Here is a 20,106-nt window from a genome sequence, read left to right as displayed (position 1 = left end):
CCAGTGCTTCGGTCACTAAATGCAACTGTTGTAAGTCGAGGACTACCTGCGTCATCAGATTAGACTCCCTGCGGTCAGCTGAATATTCCTTGGAGCCGCAGTGCGTTCAGATTGGAGAACCCTGCCACAGAAACAGCAACGTGCTATATGGTGCAAATGTAGGTTGCATTTGGGGATCTGGCAGCAAAGTATTTCCTCCAGCAGGTCTCCTGCTAATCTTTTACCGTCTTCAGCTGTAGAAAAAACACCAATTTTATTAAAAGCCTAACGATCAGAATATACATTCTTCTTTGCATTGCCTCCATTTTCACTCCCCAGCCAACAACAGGAGTCCACCGCGGTCTCTCTCTTCTCTCGGTCCCCTGCAGCCTCTCTTCCGCTATTACATGTTCTTGGGCTTTGAGATAATTCCGTCTGGGTACCGCTGCTTGAACTGACCTACCACGTCGGGGTCCAGCAAATGGATCCCATCCAGTTGGTTGCCAAGGGTGATCCTGGAGGACAAAAGAGAGATCAAAATGTCGTAAGAAAGACGGCGGGTCTATCTCCCTCCCCACCACCAACTGGGATGATCCTGCAGGGCAAGCCAGGATTTGTGAGACCAACCCAGGTGTTGGCATCGAGAAGAACCACATGCAGGTAATCCTAAAACTTAGGACCATTCGTTCAGCTGTTCAAAGTTACAACAGCGCTGAAAAAAAGGGACGGCTGGTCCTCGCGCTTACAACCGCCATACCGTTCCCGCAGACGTGATGACAATTTGGGTGCTTGGCAACCGGCGTGTATTTACGATGTTTGTGGCATCCTGGGGATCATGTAATTGCCACTTGAAACCTTCCTAGCTGGCTTCCGACAAGCAAAGTCAAAGGGGGAAGGAAGCCAGAATCGTTTAAACACTGGGTCCTTCACTTAACAACCGTGTGCTTTGCTTAACCTAGTGATTTGCTTAACACCGTGGTAAAACGGTTGTAAAATCGAGCGCGACTCAATGACTACCCTGTCCAGCCACAGACGTTCTGATTCCAGTTATGTCGTACGTCGAGGACTGCCTCTAATAGCATCTGTCTGGCCAATGAGCAGATTGGATTCTGTACTTTTAAGAATGGAGGGATGAGACCGTTTCTAGCAGTCTCAGGAAAAAGACCCAATAATGAGGAAGATTGGAAACTGCGGTTCCATATCTAGAGGCCCAGATGTCCCAAAGGTGCTTTTTCAAGAGACAACTGGACTTTTGTTTTTCTTCGAAGACATTTTGCTTCTTATCCAAGAAGCTTCTTCAGCTCTGACTGGATGAGGTTTGGAAGTTTATCTGTGTCCTCAAGGTCACCTGAGTGGTGCAAATGGGTGTGGCTGCAGAATGTTTTCTGCCCTGGGTCCCTTCACAGTTGAAGACAGGCGCAAGCTGTTGGGGATGCGTCTGCCCACCAACAGTGAAGGGACCCAGGGCAGAAAACGTCACGTAGCTAAGAACACTCCACACCCATTTGCACTACCGTATTTTCCGGCGTATAAGACGACTGGGCGTATAAGATGACCCCCCAACTTTTGAGATGATTTTCAAGATTTTTCGTCTTATACGCCAGAAAATCAGCAAGCCCGGGAAGGCACACCCTCCCCTCTCACTGTGGAGGAAGCAGGGCAGGCTGACGTCTGGCGGGAGCCTGCAGGACAGTCCTGCGCACGTGCGCACTCCCCAGCTGCTCCTTAGTGCGCGCCGGACTTCCCTGCCGGCTCCCGTCCGACGCTCTTCCCTCTTGAGGCAGCAGCTGCCTCAAGAGGGAAGAGCGTCGGACGGGAGCTGGCAGGGAAGTCCTGCGTGCGCGCGCGTGTGCAGGACTTCCCTGCCGGCTCCCGTCCGACGCTCTTCCCTCTTGAGGCAGCATCCCCGAGGACTCCTTAGGAGCCGGGGAGCGATGCTGCCTCAAGAGGGAAGAGCGTCGGGCGGGAGCCGGCAGGGCAGTCTTGCACACGCGCACACTCCCCAGCTGCTAAGGAGCAGCCGGGGAGTGCGCCTGTGCGCAGGACTGCCCTGCCAGCTCCCGCCAGACGCCACCCGCTGATTTTCCGGCGTATAAGACGACCCCCCCAACTTTTGAGGTGATTTTCATGGGTTCAAAAGTCGTTTTATACGCCAGAAAATACAGTACTCAGGTGACCCTGAGGAACAGGTAAACCTCTAAGTGGCCTCAATGGCTCTCTAAAAAGAATGCAAACGACCAGCTGTCTGCAAGGTTATAAATTCTTCCATTCTTCACCATCCAGTCAGAGCTGAAGAAGCTTCTTGGATAAGAAGCAAAATGTCGTCAAAGAAAAACAAAAGTCCAGTTGTCTCTTGAAAAAACACCTTTGGGACATCTGGGCCTCTAGATATGGAACCGCAGTTTCCAATCTTCCTCATTATTGGGTCTTTTCCCTGAGACTGCTAGAAACGGTCTCATCCCTCCATTCTTAAAAGTACAGAATCCAATCTGCTCATTGGCCAGACAGATGCTATTAGAGGCAGTCCTCGACGTACGACATAACTGGAATCAGAACATCTGTGGCTAGACAGGGTAGTCATCGAGTCGCGCTCGATTTTACAACCGTTTTACCACGGTGTTAAGCAAATCACTCGGTTAAGCAAAGCACAGGGTTGTTAAGTGAAGGGCCCAGTGTTTAAACGAATCTGGCTTCCTTCTCCCTTGGACTTTGCTTGTCAAAGTTGCCTCTTGAAGAAGCACCTTTGGGACAACCATGACCTGGATGGCTGAGAATCTCCATAGACTCCCAGATGTTTTTGACTTCCGTTTTAGAAGGCCTTTTTCTCTGACTGCAATCACTAGTCCCATGAGCTAGAAATAAATATGCCTTGGACGTAAATGGGTTTTTGAGCCTACAGCCAACAAAAAAAGGGAGTTGATTGGCAGACTCCCAACGTGCTTAATTTAAATTCTGCCATCCAGTTGGGCGAAGGCTGCTCTAGATTCAAACAAACAAACAAACAAACAGGTCTTTCTAAATGTTGGCCTGGAAACCATGGCTTGCTTCCTACTCTGTAAGATTTCAAAGCTAGGTTTGGTTCATCGTGTTGGGGGGGGGGAAAAAACATTCACCAGTTGGGTTGTACGTTGTGAGGTCGCCCGAACAGCTCGATCTTGCGGGTGCCTGGAGAAAGCCGCTCAATCATGCCGTAAATCTCATCCGGCTTGTGACTGGTAGAGCGAACCTGCAGAGCAAGAGGGAGTAGGTTGGAAAGGCGTCCGGTGTGGCAGCAACCCACAAAGCATGAAAGACTTTGACCAAAGAGCGTTGGCTCGTCGCCTCACCTCTGCCACAATGACGTCACAATCAAGACCTCTGTTGAAGCCTTGGGGATTTCCTTTCACGCCAACCTATCCATCAAAACAAATAAGGGTAGTGTCAACTGTCCCATCTGGCACAATGGACAAAAGAAACTCCCGGCTCTTTAAATTAACCAAGAGGGTAGCTTTATCGAAAAAAAATCCATCTAGGCTCAGCAGAAGCAAAGTCTGGGATTTTTCCCACGAAAACCCACATAGGTAATTCCCCTTTTCCCCACCAGGCCATCCACAGTTCACTGAGTTCAGTTCTTTTGATTTGATTTGATTTGATTAAATTTATATGACGCCCTTCTCCCTGAGGAAGGCTCACAACAATAAAAATTAAAAAAAACATAGAGTAAAAAATTTAAAAGAGAATTAAACAATAAATGCAAAATTACGAGACAATTTAACCCAGTAAAAAGCCTAATTAAAAAACGTAGTCAGTCTAGGCCCGCTTGTTGGAACAACCAGGTCTTCAGGCGGAAGGACTGAAGATCAGGACTGAAGATCAAGGGCCGTCCGCAGCTCCGGGGGCAGTTCATTCCAGAGGGTCGGTGTGCCCACAGAGAAGACTCTCCCCCTGGGGGTCACCAGCCTACATTGCCTGGCCGACGGAACCCTGAGGAGGCCGACTCTGTGGGAGCGAACTGGGCAATGGGAGGTTGACAATGGCAGCAGGTGGTCTTGCAAGTACCCCGGGCCTAAGCCATGTAGGGCTTTAAAGGTTATTACCAGCACCTTGAATCCCACTCGGAGGGTAACCAGAAGCCAATGCAGCTCGCGCAGGAGTGGTGTAACATGGGAGTACCGAGATACTCCCATAAGCACCCCGCAGCCACATTTTGCACCAGTTGAAGCCTTCGGGTGCTCTTCAAGGGCAGCCCCATGTAAAGAGCATTGCAGTAATCCAGGCGAGAAGTGACGAGGGTGTGGGTAACCATGCATAGGGCATCTCGGTCCAAAAAGGGGACAAGCTGTCTGCTTCCGTCAACACATTCTTCCATCACTCGGCCTTGTTAGATAATGCCTCCCCGGCAACAGACGGTTCACTTTCATTCCACAGCCTCCCTCCACCTTTAGGAATTCACCACCCTCCTCCTGGCACTGTTTGGCAAAGCTGCAAGCGAAAGCAGGTATAGGCAACTATGGAGTGAGTCAGATTTGATAGGTAGTCAGATGTGATCCAGGATCACTGCTTGATTCACTTAAGAACTGCAGTGATTTGCTGAGGTACTGTGGTCAAAATAGGTCCTAAAATTGGGCTTAAACTATGGCCTGACCGGAGGAGCAGCACCGAGACATCTATGAAGTTAGCAGCTGCCCGTAAAGAAGTGTTTCCCAACCTCGGCAACTTCTAGCATGGACGGCTGGGGAATTCTGGGAGTTGAAGTCCACCTATCTTAAAAGTTGCTAAGGTTGAGAAACACTGCCTTAAGGGCAATGGCTAACTTCACAGCGCATCCACGTTAACTGTTGTGATTCAGCGTCAGCCTGTGGTTTCGGCAGCTGAGTCGGACAATTCTGAAGAGGAGGAGGAGGGGTTTGGAGAGCCTTTGGTGTCAGAGGAAGGTTCTGATGCACTGCAGAGCTCTCAGCCAGGCCCCTCCTGTCTTGTTCCTCCTCAAACCCAGCTGTGTGAGCCTGAAAGATTGGAAGAAGACGATCCACAGCTGGCTCTGTTCAGGGACGCTAGGAGCAGGAGGCAATCTAGCAGAACTGAGCAGAGGAAAGCAATGAGGCAACTCGGGAGAAGGCAATGAGAAGCCACGCCTTGAGACTGCTGTTTAAAAGGGGAATGTGTGGGAGGTGCTGATTGCTGAAGGCAACTGTTTGAAGAGCTTCTGATAAAGTCTCGGTCTGTATTTGTTTTAACTTTTGTTTTAACTTTTTCGTTTAGCTTTTGCAAATAAATTTGCTTGGATTAGTTCCAGACTATTGAATATAAAAAGGGATTGTCCCTGACATTCCAACAGGGCCGGTCGTAGGCTGGAACAGAACAGTAACCCTCTTGAGAACAACCCAGAAGTGCTGGCCTGCTGTTTTCTCCTGGGTCTGATCCCAAAGGTGCCTTTTTCAGGAGGCAACTGGACTTGTTTGTTTTTCTTTAAAGACTTTTCGCTTCTCATCCAAGAAGCTTCTCTGCTGTGACAGAGAAGCCATTCTCCCTGGGTCCCATCAGGCGATTCTACTTAATGGAGGGGACCTGGCGCAGGAAACTTAATGTGCTACGTTTCCCAAGGGGTGGGGGGGGGCTTCCAACTGTTCCTCCATTTACCAAGCAGTGCTCCTTGCCATGATTGAGCCAATGGCCTGTCCTTCCTGTTCGGATAATACGCTGCAGCTGGTTGGTTTTCACCCAGATGATCTCATCCACACGCTCGTACCTGAGGGGGGGGACACACAAAACAAGAGCACGAATCAAAGAGGCAGAAGACGACTTGCCGAACATTAAGGACGGGCAAAGTCCCTTTACTCCCCAAGGCAACCCCCCCCAAAAAACCAGCAACAACAATCCTATACTCACCCCCACAGGTTGAGACACTCACGCCCTAATTCCATGGCTCTGTGGGTCAGATGGAAACATTAGTTAATTAATCTTCGAGTTATTTAATTAAAATAAGTGCTTCTTGAATACTGCAAACATAAAAGGAAGAAAGACGAAAGCAACAATAGTAGTTTTAAGAGGGAAACGCTACACGATGTTTAAAATTCCATTTCTGTTTATGTAGGATCAAATTCAACCTTCATAATAAACTTTCTAAAACAGGGGGAATAAAAAAGGTTAAATGATCTCATTAGATACCACCCAATGTTTATTTAACCCTCAACTGTTAAGCCTGCATTAGTAAGACTCTTTTTATGTTGATTTCTATTTTATTTTTTTCTTTTAACAAAATGCTTTAATTGAGTGATGCCTTCCTAGAGGCATTAATTAATTAATTAATTAATTAATTAATTAATTAATGGGATTTATATCCCGCCCTATCTCCCGAAGGACTCAGGGCGGCTAACAACCAAACATATAATAAGTACAGAAATTAAGATAAAAATAAAATTAAAATCATCTGTGCAATAAATTAAAATTAAAAACTAAAAATAAATTAAAAATTGTAAATATAATTAATTAAAATGCCTGTCAGTCCAGGTCAGCCTGGTGGAATAGGAGTGTTTTGAGGCCGCGGCGAAAGGATTGGAGATTTTGGGCCATCCGAAGCTCAGGGGGGAGCTGATTCCATAGGACTGGCGCTCCCACAGAGAAGGCCCTCCCCCTGGGGGTCGCCAGCCGACATTGCCTAGCTGACGGTACCCCGAGGACGCCCTCTCTGTGTGAGCGTACTGGGCGATGGGAACTCGTTCCCGGCAGCAGATGGTTCTGCAAGTATCCCGGGCCTAAGCCATGTAGGGCTTTAAAGGTAAGTACCAGCACCTTAAATCTCACCCGGAGGGTGAACACTTTGGGATGAACACTTTTTGAACGGTGCGGGAGTATGAACGGATTTCCAGAAGAAAACACTGCGGACTACAGGAACCATCTGCGCTTCAGTGTCAGATGCAGACAACATGGACTCATCTCCAACAGCCTGCGCCTGTCTTCAGCCCTGAAGGGACACAGGGCAGAAAACGTCCTGCAGACAAGAATGCCCCACACATATTTGCACCGCTCAGGTGACCCTGAGGACACAGGTAAATCTCCAGGTGGCTTCAACGACTCTCTAAAAAGAATGCAAATGACCAGCTGTCTGCAAGTAATATAAGTCCTCCCATTCCCCACCATCCAGCCAGAGCGGAAGAAGCTTCTGGGATGAGAAGTGAAAAGTCTTCAAAGGAAAACAAGAAAGTCCAGTTACCTCATGAAAAAGCACCTTTGGGATAAAACGAGGACCTGAATGACTGAGAATCTCCATAGACAATTAATTAATTAACATTTCATTGTTCAAAGGGCACAGTGGTCCTTCAGTGGGAAAGAAAGTCTTCTCCACCACACGAAATGGAGAGGTAGTCCTCAACTTAAAATGCTTTGTTTGGTGGCTGAAGTTACAATGGCCCTGAAAAAACTGACTCAACCATTTTTCACACTCAGGACCGCTGGCTTCATGGCGAGTTCTGTGCAAATCTCTTGGCAGCGTTAGGGGGGAAGTGTTTTGCCACTGTCTTCTTCCGGGGTATTTTTTTTTAAAGGCCTGGAATCCAGCTAACAGATCTCTTGATGGGATCTCCGGGCACTTTAGCAGAACAACAAGAGTTAGAAGGGACCTTGGAGGTCTTCTAGTCTAACCCCCTGCTCAGGCAGGAGACCCTATAGCATTTCAGACAAACAGCTGTCCAATCTCTTCTTAAAAGCCTCCAGCGATGGAGCACCCACAACTTCTGGTGGCAAGTCATTCCACTGATTAATTGTTCTAACCATCAGGAAGTTTCTCCTTATTTCTAGGTTGCTTCTCTCCTTGATTATTTTCCATCCGTTGCTTCTTGTCCTGCCTTCGGGCGCTTTGGAGAATAGCTTTGTGGCAGCCCCTGAGATATTGGAACACTGCTATCATGTCACCCTAGCCCTTCTTTTCCTTAAGCTAAAAGGTAAAGGTAAAGTTTCCCCCGCACATGCGTGCTAGTCGTTTCCAACTCTAGGGGCCGGTGCTCATCTCCATTTCAAAGCCAAAGAGCCAGTGCTTGTCCGAGGACGCCTCCGTGGTCATATGGCCGGCATGACTAGATGCCAAAGGCGCACAGAACACTGTTACCTTCCCACCGTAGTGGTCCCTATTTTTCTACTTGCATTTTTTACATGCTTTCGAACTACTAGGTTGGCAGAAGCTGGGACGAGTAACAGGCACTCACTCTGTTACGCGGCATTCGGGATTCGACCCGCCAAACTGCCGACCTTCTGATCGACACGATCAGCACCCTAACCCACTGAGCCACCACCGCGTCCCTTTCCTTAAGCTAGACATACCCAATTCTAGCAACTGTTCTTCATATATTTTAGTTTCCCAGTTTCCCACCCTGGATTGTGTTTCCTAGTTCAACCAAGGCCAGCCAGGAGCTGCCACTTGCTGAGTCAATGCTGAGTCAGGACTGTTCTAGGCTCCTTCCTATTGGCTCTTTCATCAATGTGCCTACCTTTCCCATTGCATCACCTACCGGCCGGTGACCCACAGAAAGAGGAACCCCTCGTCTTGCAGGACAGGGATGTTGAGACGCCTCATCTCGTCGTCCGTGAGTGTCCCATAGGGAAGCTCCATGTGAATGTCCCAGGGTGGGTCAGCCATCACCACGGCGAACTTACCCAAGATGCTAACATCCAGGTAGCGAATGTCGCAACAAATCCACTGTCGACACACCAAAGGAGATAACCAGGGATGCGTTAAGCAATACAAGCCGATTCCAATGTCCTTGGGAGATTTTGGAACTATTCTCCAGGCAGGTTCCAAAGGTGCTTTTTTCCGAGAGGCGACTGGACTCTTTCTTTGTTTTTCCTTGAAGACGTTTCGCTTCTCATCCAAGAAGCTTCTTCGGTTCGCCTGCATTACTGAAGAACTGAAGAAGCTTCTTGGATGAGAAGCAAAACGTCTTCAAGAAAAAAAAAGGGTCCAGTCGCCTCTTGAAAAAGCACCTTTGGGACAACAGCGACCTGAGAATTTCCATAGGCATTTATTATCCATGCAGTTCCAAGCATCGGGGGTTGGCTAATCCCACTACAGACAGTCCTCAATTTATGACTATAACTGAGCCTGCAATTTTGGAGCGTCGCAAAGCAGCTCACCATGTGAGTGCGCCTGATTTTACCACCCCTTTTTTTCACACACACACCCCCAGCAATTAGTACGCAAAGCTATTGTCCAGCATTTTCAACTCTTTCCCTGCTTAGCTTTTGCCCAATGCCTTGTTTGGCAGGCATCCCAACCTCATTTGGCCTGTCCCTGTATACCTGTGGGGGGAAGAGCCGGTCCACGCTGGAATCTCTCCCCACAGCTTGGGGCAGGGCCAGCTCTTGGCCTGAGAGAAGCTCCCGCCCGCACGGGCCATCCAGGTCTGTGCAGGCGTCGATCTCGTAATGCACGTACTTGCAGGTGTCCATGTGAAAACAGGTGTTGAGGAAGGAGCAGTCACCCAGGGACTCATCTGTGTGCTTGTTGATGATACGGCTAGGAGAGGAAAAACACCGTTACCTTAAGCCGTTGTGCTTTATTATTATTATTATTATTATTATTATTATTATTATTATTATTATACATTTTGTTAAGATTATTGAGTAAAATAATACAAAGCAAATAGTAGGACACAGTGGGGAGGGAAAAAGGAAAGAAAAGGGGGGGAAAGAAAAGGCATTGACTTCATACTGTTGAAGTAGAAGGAAGCATTCCGTAGTAGTATAAACCAGGGCTTTTCAACCAGTGGTACGGGTACCACCTGTGGTACATTGGCACCTGCCAGGTGGTACGTGACTATCCTATAAGAGTGGTAGCGGGGGAGGGGAATGAGCTGAACCGGTGGCAGCACCGCACAAGCCTGAGCAAGAGACGGCTGGAGCTGCAGGGCTGTCAGGGCTCAGCGGAAGCGCCAGGATCAGCGCCAGGCTCCAGCTGGAGCTCAACGCTGATCCCGGCGCTTCTGCTGAGCCCAGAAGAAGCGCCGATCAGCTGAAATGTTGCAGCATATCCAGGGTCTTGTGATTTACATTCAGACGCTTGGCAACTGATTCATATTTATGACGGTCACAGTGTCCCAGGGTCATGTGAAATGACCAAAACCTGCTGCAACCACCCAACAGAGGGGGGGGGGGAAATAAAAACCAAACACCCCACCCCACCCCGTCCCCGCTGCCAATCCTCAACAGAAATGCTCACAATGAAAACCTCGGACAGGAGGAAGAGCGCCGCCGGGTGGGCGGGCAGGCAAGTGTCTTGCTCGGCTGTGGCTTGGGGGGCACTTTTTCAGTGCCATTGTAACTTCAAACAGTCACTAAGCGAACTGTTGTAAGTCGAGGACTACCTGTACTTCATCACTTTTTCCCTTTTTTTTTGATCAAGTTTTTGACACCTCGCTAGGCGACTGATGGCACTCAGATGTTGCCATATCCTAAAAGTGGTACAGTGGGTGAAAAGGTTGAAAAGCCCTGGTATAAACTAGCCATTTCTATAAGAACAAATCAATCTAATCAATAGAAATCAGAGATTAATTTATTTCCACCTAAAGCACAAAGTCCAGAAAAAGTCTCCAAGTAGAAACAGGACGTATATTCTTTTCTTTAATCGAAACAGTCGATTTAGCCATCTTTGCCAACTCCCTCAGCTCCTGAAGCCATTCGTCCACGATGGGAGTCGAAGTGTCCTTCCATTTTTGTCCATACAACAGTCTTGCTGCTGTCAACATATATAAGATCAAAGTTCCCATTTTTTTCCCCAAGTTTTTTTTTCCATTATGCCCAGAAGAAAAGTTTCTGGCTTCATCTTCATCTTTACTTTTAAGAATTGTCTGCATCAGAATATGAATCCAACTCCAGAGCTCTTCTGTTTTTGTACCCCATCCAGATTCCTGCCCATTTAGACCGGGCATTTTTAGCTTCATCCTTTTAGCTTTATCCTTTTAGATGGGGAAGAAATGGAGGTAGTGACAGATTTTATTTTCCTGGGCTCCGAGGTCACCGCAGACGGGGACTGCAGCCAAGAAATTAAAAGACGCTTGCTCCTGGGGAGGAAAGCCATGGCAAATCTAGACAGCACACTAAAAAGCAGAGACATCACTGTGCCAACAAAAGTGCGTATAGTCAAGGCTATGGTCTCCCCAGTTGCAATGTACGGCTGTGAAAGTTGGACCATAAGAAAGGCTGAGCACCAAAGAATTGAGGCCTTTGAGCTATGGTGCTGGAGAAGACTCCTGCGAGTCCCTTGGACTGCAAGGCGATCAAACCGGTCAGTCCTAGAGGAGATCAGCCCTGACTGCTCTTTAGAAGGCCAGATCCTGAAGTTGAAAATCAAATACTTTGGCCACCTAATGAGAAGGAAGGACTTGCTGGAGAAGAGCCTAATGCTGGGAAAGGCTGAGGGCAAGAGAAGAAGGGGACGACAGAGAATGAGGTGGCTGGATGGAGTCCCTGAAGCAGTAGGCGTGAGCTTAAATGGACTCCAGCAGATGGTAGAGGACAGGAAGGCCTGGAGGAACGTTGTCCACGGGGGTCGCAATGGGTCAGACACGACTTCGCAACTAACAACAAAACGATTGGATACAGCCCCACATCATACATTCTGTAAGGTAGTTTGGGTGTGATAAAAATAAGTGAATGAATGATCAGATACAGCACCACATCATGTAACCAGGGAGGTAGTTTGAGTGGAACAATGAAGCCAGGGAGAAATACTAGCAGCTAAAGACTCCTAGGGAGAAATTTTTTTCCTGCAGGTGCAAAGGCAAAGCACCTCATTGCCAAGGGATCTCTGCAAACACAAGATGCGTAGCGCAAAGCCAGGACTTTAGTGTGGCTGCTCTACGAAATTCAGCACAAACTACCTCTCGTCTTCCTGTTGAGCTCCATTTCTCTGCTCCACAATTCAAGCAGAAATTAAGAGGCCTCCCCACACTCCAACCCCCTTTCCCTCCCCCACCTCCTCAAACTCACCGGAAGTGCAGTTTACGACAGGGGCGCTCAGCATCGCTGGCCTTCATGCATTCCTCCTTGGTTCCGTAATCGCAGAACTCCTGAACCTGTGCCCGCCCTCGGGAGCGAAACTTTTCCACGATGGACTGCTCCTTGGCCGTTGTCGTGTTCAGCAGCTCCAGAATTTCTTGACTCACCTGGAAAGGCCAGGAGGCGAAGAAACATATTGGGGGAACAGGAGCAACCAAGAGAGGCTCAGGTTTTTGAAAAAGAAGAGAAGGTGAAGATCGGAGCCCCGAGAATCCAATTCCAATTTCCGAGGGTCTGAGGAGCCCCCAAATATATTGCTAACTTTTCTGGAAGTTTTTAAGAAGAGATTGGACAACCATTTGTCTGAAATGCTATAGGGTTTCCTGCCTGAGCAGGGGGTTGGACTAGAAGACCTCCAAGGTCCCTTCCAATTCTATTCTATTCTATTCTATTCTATTCTATTCTATTCTATTCTATTCTATTCTATTCTATTCTATTCTATTCCATTCCATTCCATTCCATTCTACTCTAAATTCTATTCTATTCTATTCTAATTTCAATTAAGATTCTATTCTATTCTATTGTATTATTTTAATTAAGATTCTATTATATTCTATTTGATTCTATTCTATTCTCATTTCAATTAAGATTCTATTCTATTCTATTCTATTCTACTCTAAATTCTATTCTCTTCTTATTTCAATTAAGATTCTATTCTATTCTATTCTATTCTATTCTATTCTATTTGATTCTATTCTATTCTATTCTTATTTCAATTAAGATTCTATTCTATTATATTGTATTCTTATTTTAATTAAGATTCTATTCTATTCTATTTGATTCTATTCTATTCTATTCTCATTTCAATTAAGATTCTATTCTATTCTATTCTATTCTATTCTATTCTATTCTATTCTATTCACATTTGGAGGTCAAATCAGGTAGTCCTCAACTTACGACCACAACCAAGCCCCCAATTTCTGTTGCCAAGTGAGGCAATTCTTAATTGCCCCATTTTACCTTTTTTTGCCACAGTTGTTAAATGAATCACTGCAATCGGTCAGTGAATCATGAGGCGATTAAGCAAATTTGGCTTCCCCCACTAACTGTGCTTGCCGGAAGCCAGCCGGGAAGGTTACAAATGGTGATCATGTGACCCCGGGACAGTGCAACAGTCACAAGTACATGCCAGTTGCCAAGCGCCTGAATTTTTATCCCGTGACCATGGGGATGCTTCAATGGTCGTGTGAAAACGGATCACTTTTTCCAGTGCCATTGTAATGTCGGTCATTAAATGAACGGTTGTAAGCAGTGGTGGGATTCAGATATGCGAACAACCGGTTCTCTGTGTGGATGCCGCTTCCGGAAGTCCATTCTCGGCCTGGGCAACAAAAAATTAGCTACCGGTTCTGCCGAAGTGGTGCGAATCGGCTGAATCCCACCACAGGTTGTAAGTGAAGGACTATCTTAACAATTAGTCCTTAACAAAGGACTATCTTAACAATTAACCAGTGAAACAACCTGCCTCCAGAGGTGGTGAATGCTCCAACACTGGAGGTTTTTAAGAAGAGACTGGACAGCCATTTGCCTGAAATGGTATAAGGTTTCCTGCCTGAGCAGGGGGTTGGACTAGATGACCTCCAAGGTCCCTTCCAACTACTTCTTCTTCTTCTTCTTCTTCTTCTTCTTCTTCTTCTTCTTCTTCTTCTTCTTCTTCTTCTTCTTCTTCTTCTTCTTATTATTATTATTATTATTATTATTATCTGTATTTTCAATTCTGCTTCAGGGGGAAAACAGGCAGAACTGGGGGGGGGGGAAACAGGAAAATAAGGCCCGAAAATCAAACCTGGACACGGCTGTGTTAAATGACAAGAGGCGAAAGGATCAGTCACTATCGTAAGAAAAGGGCAACTGCTTCTAGCTGTTGTGGAAAACCGCAAGGAGAGAAGACGGGCAATTCTGACTGGTGGATTCTGGGATTTGAAGTCCGCACTGCTCACAGCGGTCCAGGTTGAGGAACGCTTGTCTAAGCTAAAAAGGCCGGTTTTCCGTGCTGAGATTTTATTTTTTTTTGACACTGAAAATACAACCCCACCTTCTTGCTTTGCTGCTCTTTGGTGGACTGCTGGCTCAGCAGGCTTTCGATCTCCAGATCCAGGTCGGAGGCCTGCTTGCGCGATTTCTTGGGCGGCTCTTTCAGAGGCTCGGAGCTGGCCAGGGTCATGGGGGAAACCCCAGGCGCCGAGGCGGAAACCCCAGCCTCCTGCTCCGCTCGCCTTTTTGTGCCTTCGCCCAAGCTCTTCTTCTCGGCCACAGCCCCCATCATGGCCGAGAGCTTGGAGTGGTCGGCGTACGTGACCAGCATGGGCTGCCCGTCATCCTGAAGGAGCCCACGCTTCACTTCAATCAGTTCCTGGGCAGCAAATTTCTGCAAGAGGCTCTCCACACTCCGTTGGTTGGCAGAGGCCTCCTCACCCTGCAACGGAAGAAGGACAATAGAGGAGAAGGTTGATAGCTCAGGGTTGAAACGAGGGCACTGTGGTGCTCTCTTGAGCTTGCTTGTTTTCTTGCCGATGTTTCGTGACTGAAACTAGGTAGCGTCATCGGTACGAGAAAGAAGTGGGGTTTGTGGAGATGAGGAGGAGGAGGGAGAGGATGGGGACGAGGAGGAGGAAGACTGTGGGGTCCCTGGTGCTCTCTGAGCTTGCTTCTTTTCTTACAGATGTTTCACGACTGCAACTAGGTAATGTCATCAGTATGAGAAGGGAGTGGGGTTTGTGGAGATGAGGAGGAGGAAGAAGAGGATGGGGACGAGGAGGAGGAAGACTGTGGGGTCCCTGGTGCTCTCTGAGCTTGCTTCTTTTCTTGCAGATGTTTCACGACTGCAACTAGGTAATGTCATCAATATGAGAAGGAAGTGGGGTTTGTGGAGATGAGGAGGAGGAGGGAGAGGATGGGGACGAGGAGGAGGAAGAGGAGGAGGAAGACTGTGGGGTCCCTGGTGCTCTCTGAGCTTGCTTCTTTTCTTGCAGATGTTTCATGACTGCAACTAGGTAATGTCATCAATATGAGAAGGGAGTGGGGTTTGTGGAGATGAGGAGGAGGAGGAAGAGGAAGAGGAGGAAGATTCTGGGCTCCCTGGTGCTCTCTCTCTCTCTCTTTTTTTTGTACAGGTTTTATTAATTTTTTAAATTTTACATTCAGATATTTGTGAAGCAATGCGGTGGTTGGGTCCAAAAGTAAACAACTGCAAATAACAAATTATTTCTAAATAGCTCAAGTTGTGTCAACAAAGATTCCCCCTCCGATTCCCTTAGTTATGACATAATCCAATTAATCGAATTAATGCATTTCTAACTGTGACACAAATCAATTAGAAGAATTTTCAGTATATTTTCACTTATACACATCCATATCCTGGTTTTTAAGTTTTACCTAACTGCAATAGAATATCCTGGAATAGCCTATTATATATGTTATATAGTGTTAGTGTTAGGGCTCGTTGCCTTGGAAGAGTGAGGAAGATTCTCAGGGATGACTCACACCCTGGACGGTATCTCTTTACTCTACTACCATCCGGTAGGAGATATAGGAATATAGCCAGCCGTACCAACAGGCTGAAAAATAGCTTTTATCCATGGGCTGTTAGGCTTTTAAACGGGACATAATCTCTGTGAACTTGTGCAGAATTGACTTGGGAGGCCGGTGTGTGGTGTAGTCGGTTCACATGGTGTGGTAGGATGAAGGGTTTGTTATCACTGTGTGTTGGGGGGAAGAGAGCACGGGGGGAGGCTCAGCTAATCTCAATGTACACATGTTGTACTTTGACAATAAAGGTTTATTATTATTATTAGTGGAACGAGAAGAAGAACATGCTGGCTTGACAACATCAAAGCTGATACAAAGATGAACATCCAACAACTGAAAGAAGCTGTGCTTGATAGGGTAGCATGGAGAGCAATTTATAAAGTCGTCAAGAGTCGGACATGACTGGATGGATAAAACAACAACAATCTACGGCTCTCTGAAGAATATGAAAAAGGCGTACCAATTTCTGTTTTTATCTGTTATCAAATTTGTATGCTGACTCCCAGCATCTCCCAAGAACCCTAAATATACTGCTCAAAAAAATAAAGGGAACTCTTAAACAACACAATGTACTGTATTTAATAGTAGGATGTCTTATTTTTTTGAGCAGTATATATAAGCAGATTAAGAAAAAAACAGCAGCACATATCGGATTAAAGGAGTAGGCTAGGACACTGTTTCTCAACCTCAGGCACTTTAAGATAATTGGAATTTGCTGGCTGGGGAATTCTGGGAGTTTAAAAGTCCACTCGTCTTGAAGTGCCCCAAGTTGCGAAACACTGGACTAAGGTATCAAATGTGACAAGCCCAGCCTTAAACTGTGATCACACTGCTCACCGTGAAGATGGCTTGGCAGATGGTTAAAGCATCTGTGGGCAGCGCCAGTCCCAAGTCTGAAAGGTGTTGGAGGATTTTTTTCTCTAATTCAGGGTCAGCTACTAAATCTCCCGGCTCCGCGGCAGTGCTGGGCGTGACGGAAGAAGGCACTGGGCTGTCACTGCGTAAGGGAGGGCTGAGCACCAGGTCTGGATTCCTGAGATCTGGAATAAATCGGGGAAATGTCCCACAGTGATAATGTCTGCTTTGGGGAAGAAAAAAAATGAATAAATAATGTGCATTGCAATCAATTGTACTTCCTTCTCCTGACAGTTAGAACAAACAATCAGTGGAACGGCCTGCCTCCAGAGGTTGTGGGGGTGGGGGCCTCCAACACTAGAGGTTTTAAAGAAGAGATTGGACAACCATTTGCCTGAAATGGTGGGATCTCCTGCTCGAGCAGAGGGCTGGGCTAGAAGTCCTTCAAGATCCAACTCTGTTATTCTGTATCTTCCCTCGGTGTCTGTCAACAGTCCAGCAAGCAGCCATTCATAAGACCGCACCCAGGGTCGGCCTAAACAAGCATCCTGCTCCCAACAACCACAACCGCAACTCATAGGCTTAGCCCTCTGCCACTTACGGAGATATACTGCTGCTATAAGTGGAGGTTCCAGTCATGTCAGGATGCAGCTGGTCTCTCTACGATGAATGGCATAAAGGCCCCAGTTTCAGATGAGGGTTTCCCCCCCTGTTCAACATAAACTCTACTGGAACAGGACATGCAGATCTTTTACTTCACTCCCATCCCTCTCTCTCGTCTCCTAGAGGCATGGTTAAGAAGAACTTTTCCGAGGGCAGACTTTCCCCCTCCCCCCAAAATCTTTTCATTCAAAATTTAATAATAATAATGACAACAACAACAACAACATAGACGTGTTTAAGAAGAGACTGGACAATCATTTATCTGAAATGGTATAGGGTTTCCTGCCTAAGCAGGGGGTTGGACTAGAAGACCTCCAAAGTCCATTTTAAGTCTATTATCATTATCATCATCATTATTATTATTAAACATGAACCTGTCAACTGAATATTCAAACTGACTGGCACTGATGGTTGACACGGGTTGCTGCCAGCATCCTAGGTATCAACCAGGTACCTCCTTAAAATGTAAGATGTTCCGAGTAGCGCAGTTTTTTGTAGCATTATTCTTTTTTGCTAGAGTTATTGCAGGAAGCTGCAGTTTCTTGATGTATTTTGCAAAGTTTTTGGACCTAGTTCCCAGTGCCCCGATGACAATGGGTATCCCTGTTACACGTTTCATCCATAATCGCGCAGTTTCGATAGCCAAGTTGCGATTTCTTCGACTCTGGCATCTCCTGGTACAGCGATATCAATCAGCTGTATGCTTCGATTCTCTACAACTGCAATATCTGGTCTGTTGTGTTCCAAATGGCGATCTGTCTGTATTCGAAAGTCCCACAAAATCTTCACCCTCTCATTCTCAACAACTTTTTCCACCCTATGTTCCCACGTCTTTTCAGATACAGGCAAGTCGTATTTTTTACACAATGCCCAGTGGATTAATTTAGCAACTCGGTCATGTCTAGCTTTGTAATCAGTTTGTGTGATATTATGATGATGATGATGATGATGATGATGATGAACAGTTTATATTCTGCGACAATATCTGTAACACCATCAAGCATCCACATCTGCCTATCCCAGGTCTTTGGAAAGGACTTGATAGGTAGACAAAATACCAAATCCAGCCAGAACATCTGGGGCTGACTGTACAAATTATATTTATTATATTATATTATATTATATTATATTATATTATATTATATTATATTATATTATATTATATTATATTATATTATATTATATTATATTATATTATATTATATTATAATATTATATTATTATATTATATTATATTATTATATTATATTATTATATTACTATATTATATTATATTATTATATTATCATATTATATCATATCATATTCTGTATGCCTACCTTATTCTGTACACCGCCCCGAGTCCCTCGGGAGAAGGGCGGTTTATAAAAACAAATAAATAAATAAATAAATATTATATTATCATATTATATTATATTATAATATATTATATTATATATATTATATTATTATATTATATTATATTAATAATATAATAATAATATAATATGATATAATAAATATAATATAATATAATATAATAATATAATAATATTATAATATAATATAATATAATATAATAATATAATAATATATAATAATAATATGATATAATATAATTATTATAATATTAAAAATACCACTTTGCCATTGCTTTGCTTTTAAGCGCCTGGACTGTTGGAAACTGGGCATTACAGCAGAGGGCCCAATTTGGACGTCGGGCACCCAGTTCGTACCTGGCCCTCTCTGGGCATACCTTGAGCATCCCACTCCCTCCCGAAGCCGCCTTGCGGCCCTCTGCCTCACCCAAAGGGTCCTGCTTGCGCCTCCGCTGCAGCCGCTCCCGCAGCGAGTCCAGCTGCTTCTTGTGCGCCTGGATCGAGCTCCAAGTGTCCGACATCGTCCTGGCGTGTCCGGCAGCATCTATAGCAACCAAGAGGGGAAAAAAAAATGGGACAAGAACAGGAAGTGCAGACTGGGGGAATGGAAATACGGCGGACACGCTTCCGCTTCTTGCGCTTACTTGGACGTTTTCGGGGACTGGCAGAAAGTGTTGTAAGCAGCCATGTTGGATTAGGGTGAAGGTGAAGCGTCGGCGGCAGCCTTTTTTCTCACGGGCGCCGAGGCTGGGCAGAATTCTTTTCTCCCACGATCTAGTGGTGGGCAGATTCTCGTCTAAATTAATGCTAAGATCTGGACAGGTGATCCGGACAGCCTCAGCATCCCAATGATCCAGACACCTAATTTTCTCCCTTTCCTTCCTCAAAACATCAGAAAGCAAAGACAGTCTTCTGCTTTCTGAAACCAGACAACACACTCTCAATTCCAGCATAACATTTATTGGGGCACTTAGGAGCATATTGTGTTTTTTATTTTCCTGGCCTCCCTTGCAGGATTGTTGTGCACAGAGAGTAAGGGAGAACTTGTATACCCTTTGTTACCTTGAAAAAAAGATGTGGATTCATGACAATGAATGAATGAATGAGTTAATAGTTTGCATGCACAGCAAACAGGAAAGTTACCGCTGGAAATCTCAAGGGTATATTTATGCCCATATTTTCTTGGGAAAAATAAAGGACAAACCTGAAAAAGAGTAAATCTGAAAGAGGTTCCTAGGGATTAAAAAATGTTCATGTTTATAGCTTTGCTTTACAAAGGAAAATTCAAGAGCAAAGGCAAGGAAAAACTTTACAAACAGGGATATTCTAATAAAATATATTTAAAAAGCATAAAAAAGGTATGAAGTTATAAGAAGTATTAAAAAAGGATTTCTGCAATCTGCTTTGACTGGTACCATTTGTATGGTAAAAGTTAAATGATCCAGATAAAGGACCTGAGTTTTTGAAAAAATAAATCTAAAGGACGGTTTTCTGAAATAAAGGACTGTCCTTTATAATTAGGGACTTTTGTTCACTGTTTTGGTATATTGCAGAGAGCCAGTTTAGTGTACAGATACTGTAGTCTTCGACTTAAGAATCACAGCTGACCCCAAAATTCCCATTGCTAAGCAAGGCAGCTGTTAAGTGAGTTTTTGCCCTGTTTTATAACTTTTATGCCACAGTTGTTAAGTGAATC

At 45.5% G+C, this 20,106-nt stretch overlaps 1 protein-coding gene across 1 annotated transcript; it reads right to left on the bottom strand.

Moving 5' to 3' along the window:
• Positions 1–234: 234 nt before the first annotated feature.
• METTL3 (methyltransferase 3, N6-adenosine-methyltransferase complex catalytic subunit) lies at positions 235–18,950 on the bottom strand. Its single transcript, XM_083377700.1, has 11 exons — positions 18,838–18,950; positions 16,372–16,574; positions 14,042–14,422; positions 11,938–12,113; positions 9,250–9,466; positions 8,463–8,650; positions 5,848–5,886; positions 5,599–5,707; positions 3,306–3,371; positions 3,093–3,205; positions 235–494 (listed from the first exon to the last, which is right to left on the bottom strand). Exons 1-11 carry the CDS (start codon positions 18,929–18,931, stop codon positions 383–385), a joined length of 1,698 nt encoding a protein of 565 aa, XP_083233826.1. The 5' UTR covers positions 18,932–18,950; the 3' UTR covers positions 235–382.
• Between the last annotated feature and the right edge of the window lie 1,156 nt (positions 18,951–20,106).

This window comes from Vipera ursinii (assembly GCF_947247035.1).
Source record: "Vipera ursinii genome assembly, chromosome: Z".
Lineage (NCBI taxonomy): Eukaryota > Metazoa > Chordata > Lepidosauria > Squamata > Viperidae > Vipera > Vipera ursinii.
The sequence above is the reverse complement of the archived record's forward strand: the minus strand, read 5'-3'. Positions and strand labels throughout refer to the sequence as shown.

Excerpts from the sequence above, each read along its gene's own strand:
- METTL3 (XM_083377700.1), bottom strand. The coding sequence starts at position 18,931 with ATGTCGGACACTTGGAGCTCGATCCAGGCGCACAAGAAGCAGCTGGAC. Across the intron at positions 14,423-16,371 it reads TCTGCCAAGCCATCTTCACG|GGTGAGGAGGCCTCTGCCAA; the intron begins GTGAGCAGTGTG and ends CTTCCGTTGCAG. Across the intron at positions 3,372-5,598 it reads ATGGCAAGGAGCACTGCTTG|GTTGGCGTGAAAGGAAATCC; the intron begins GTAAATGGAGGA and ends TTTGATGGATAG.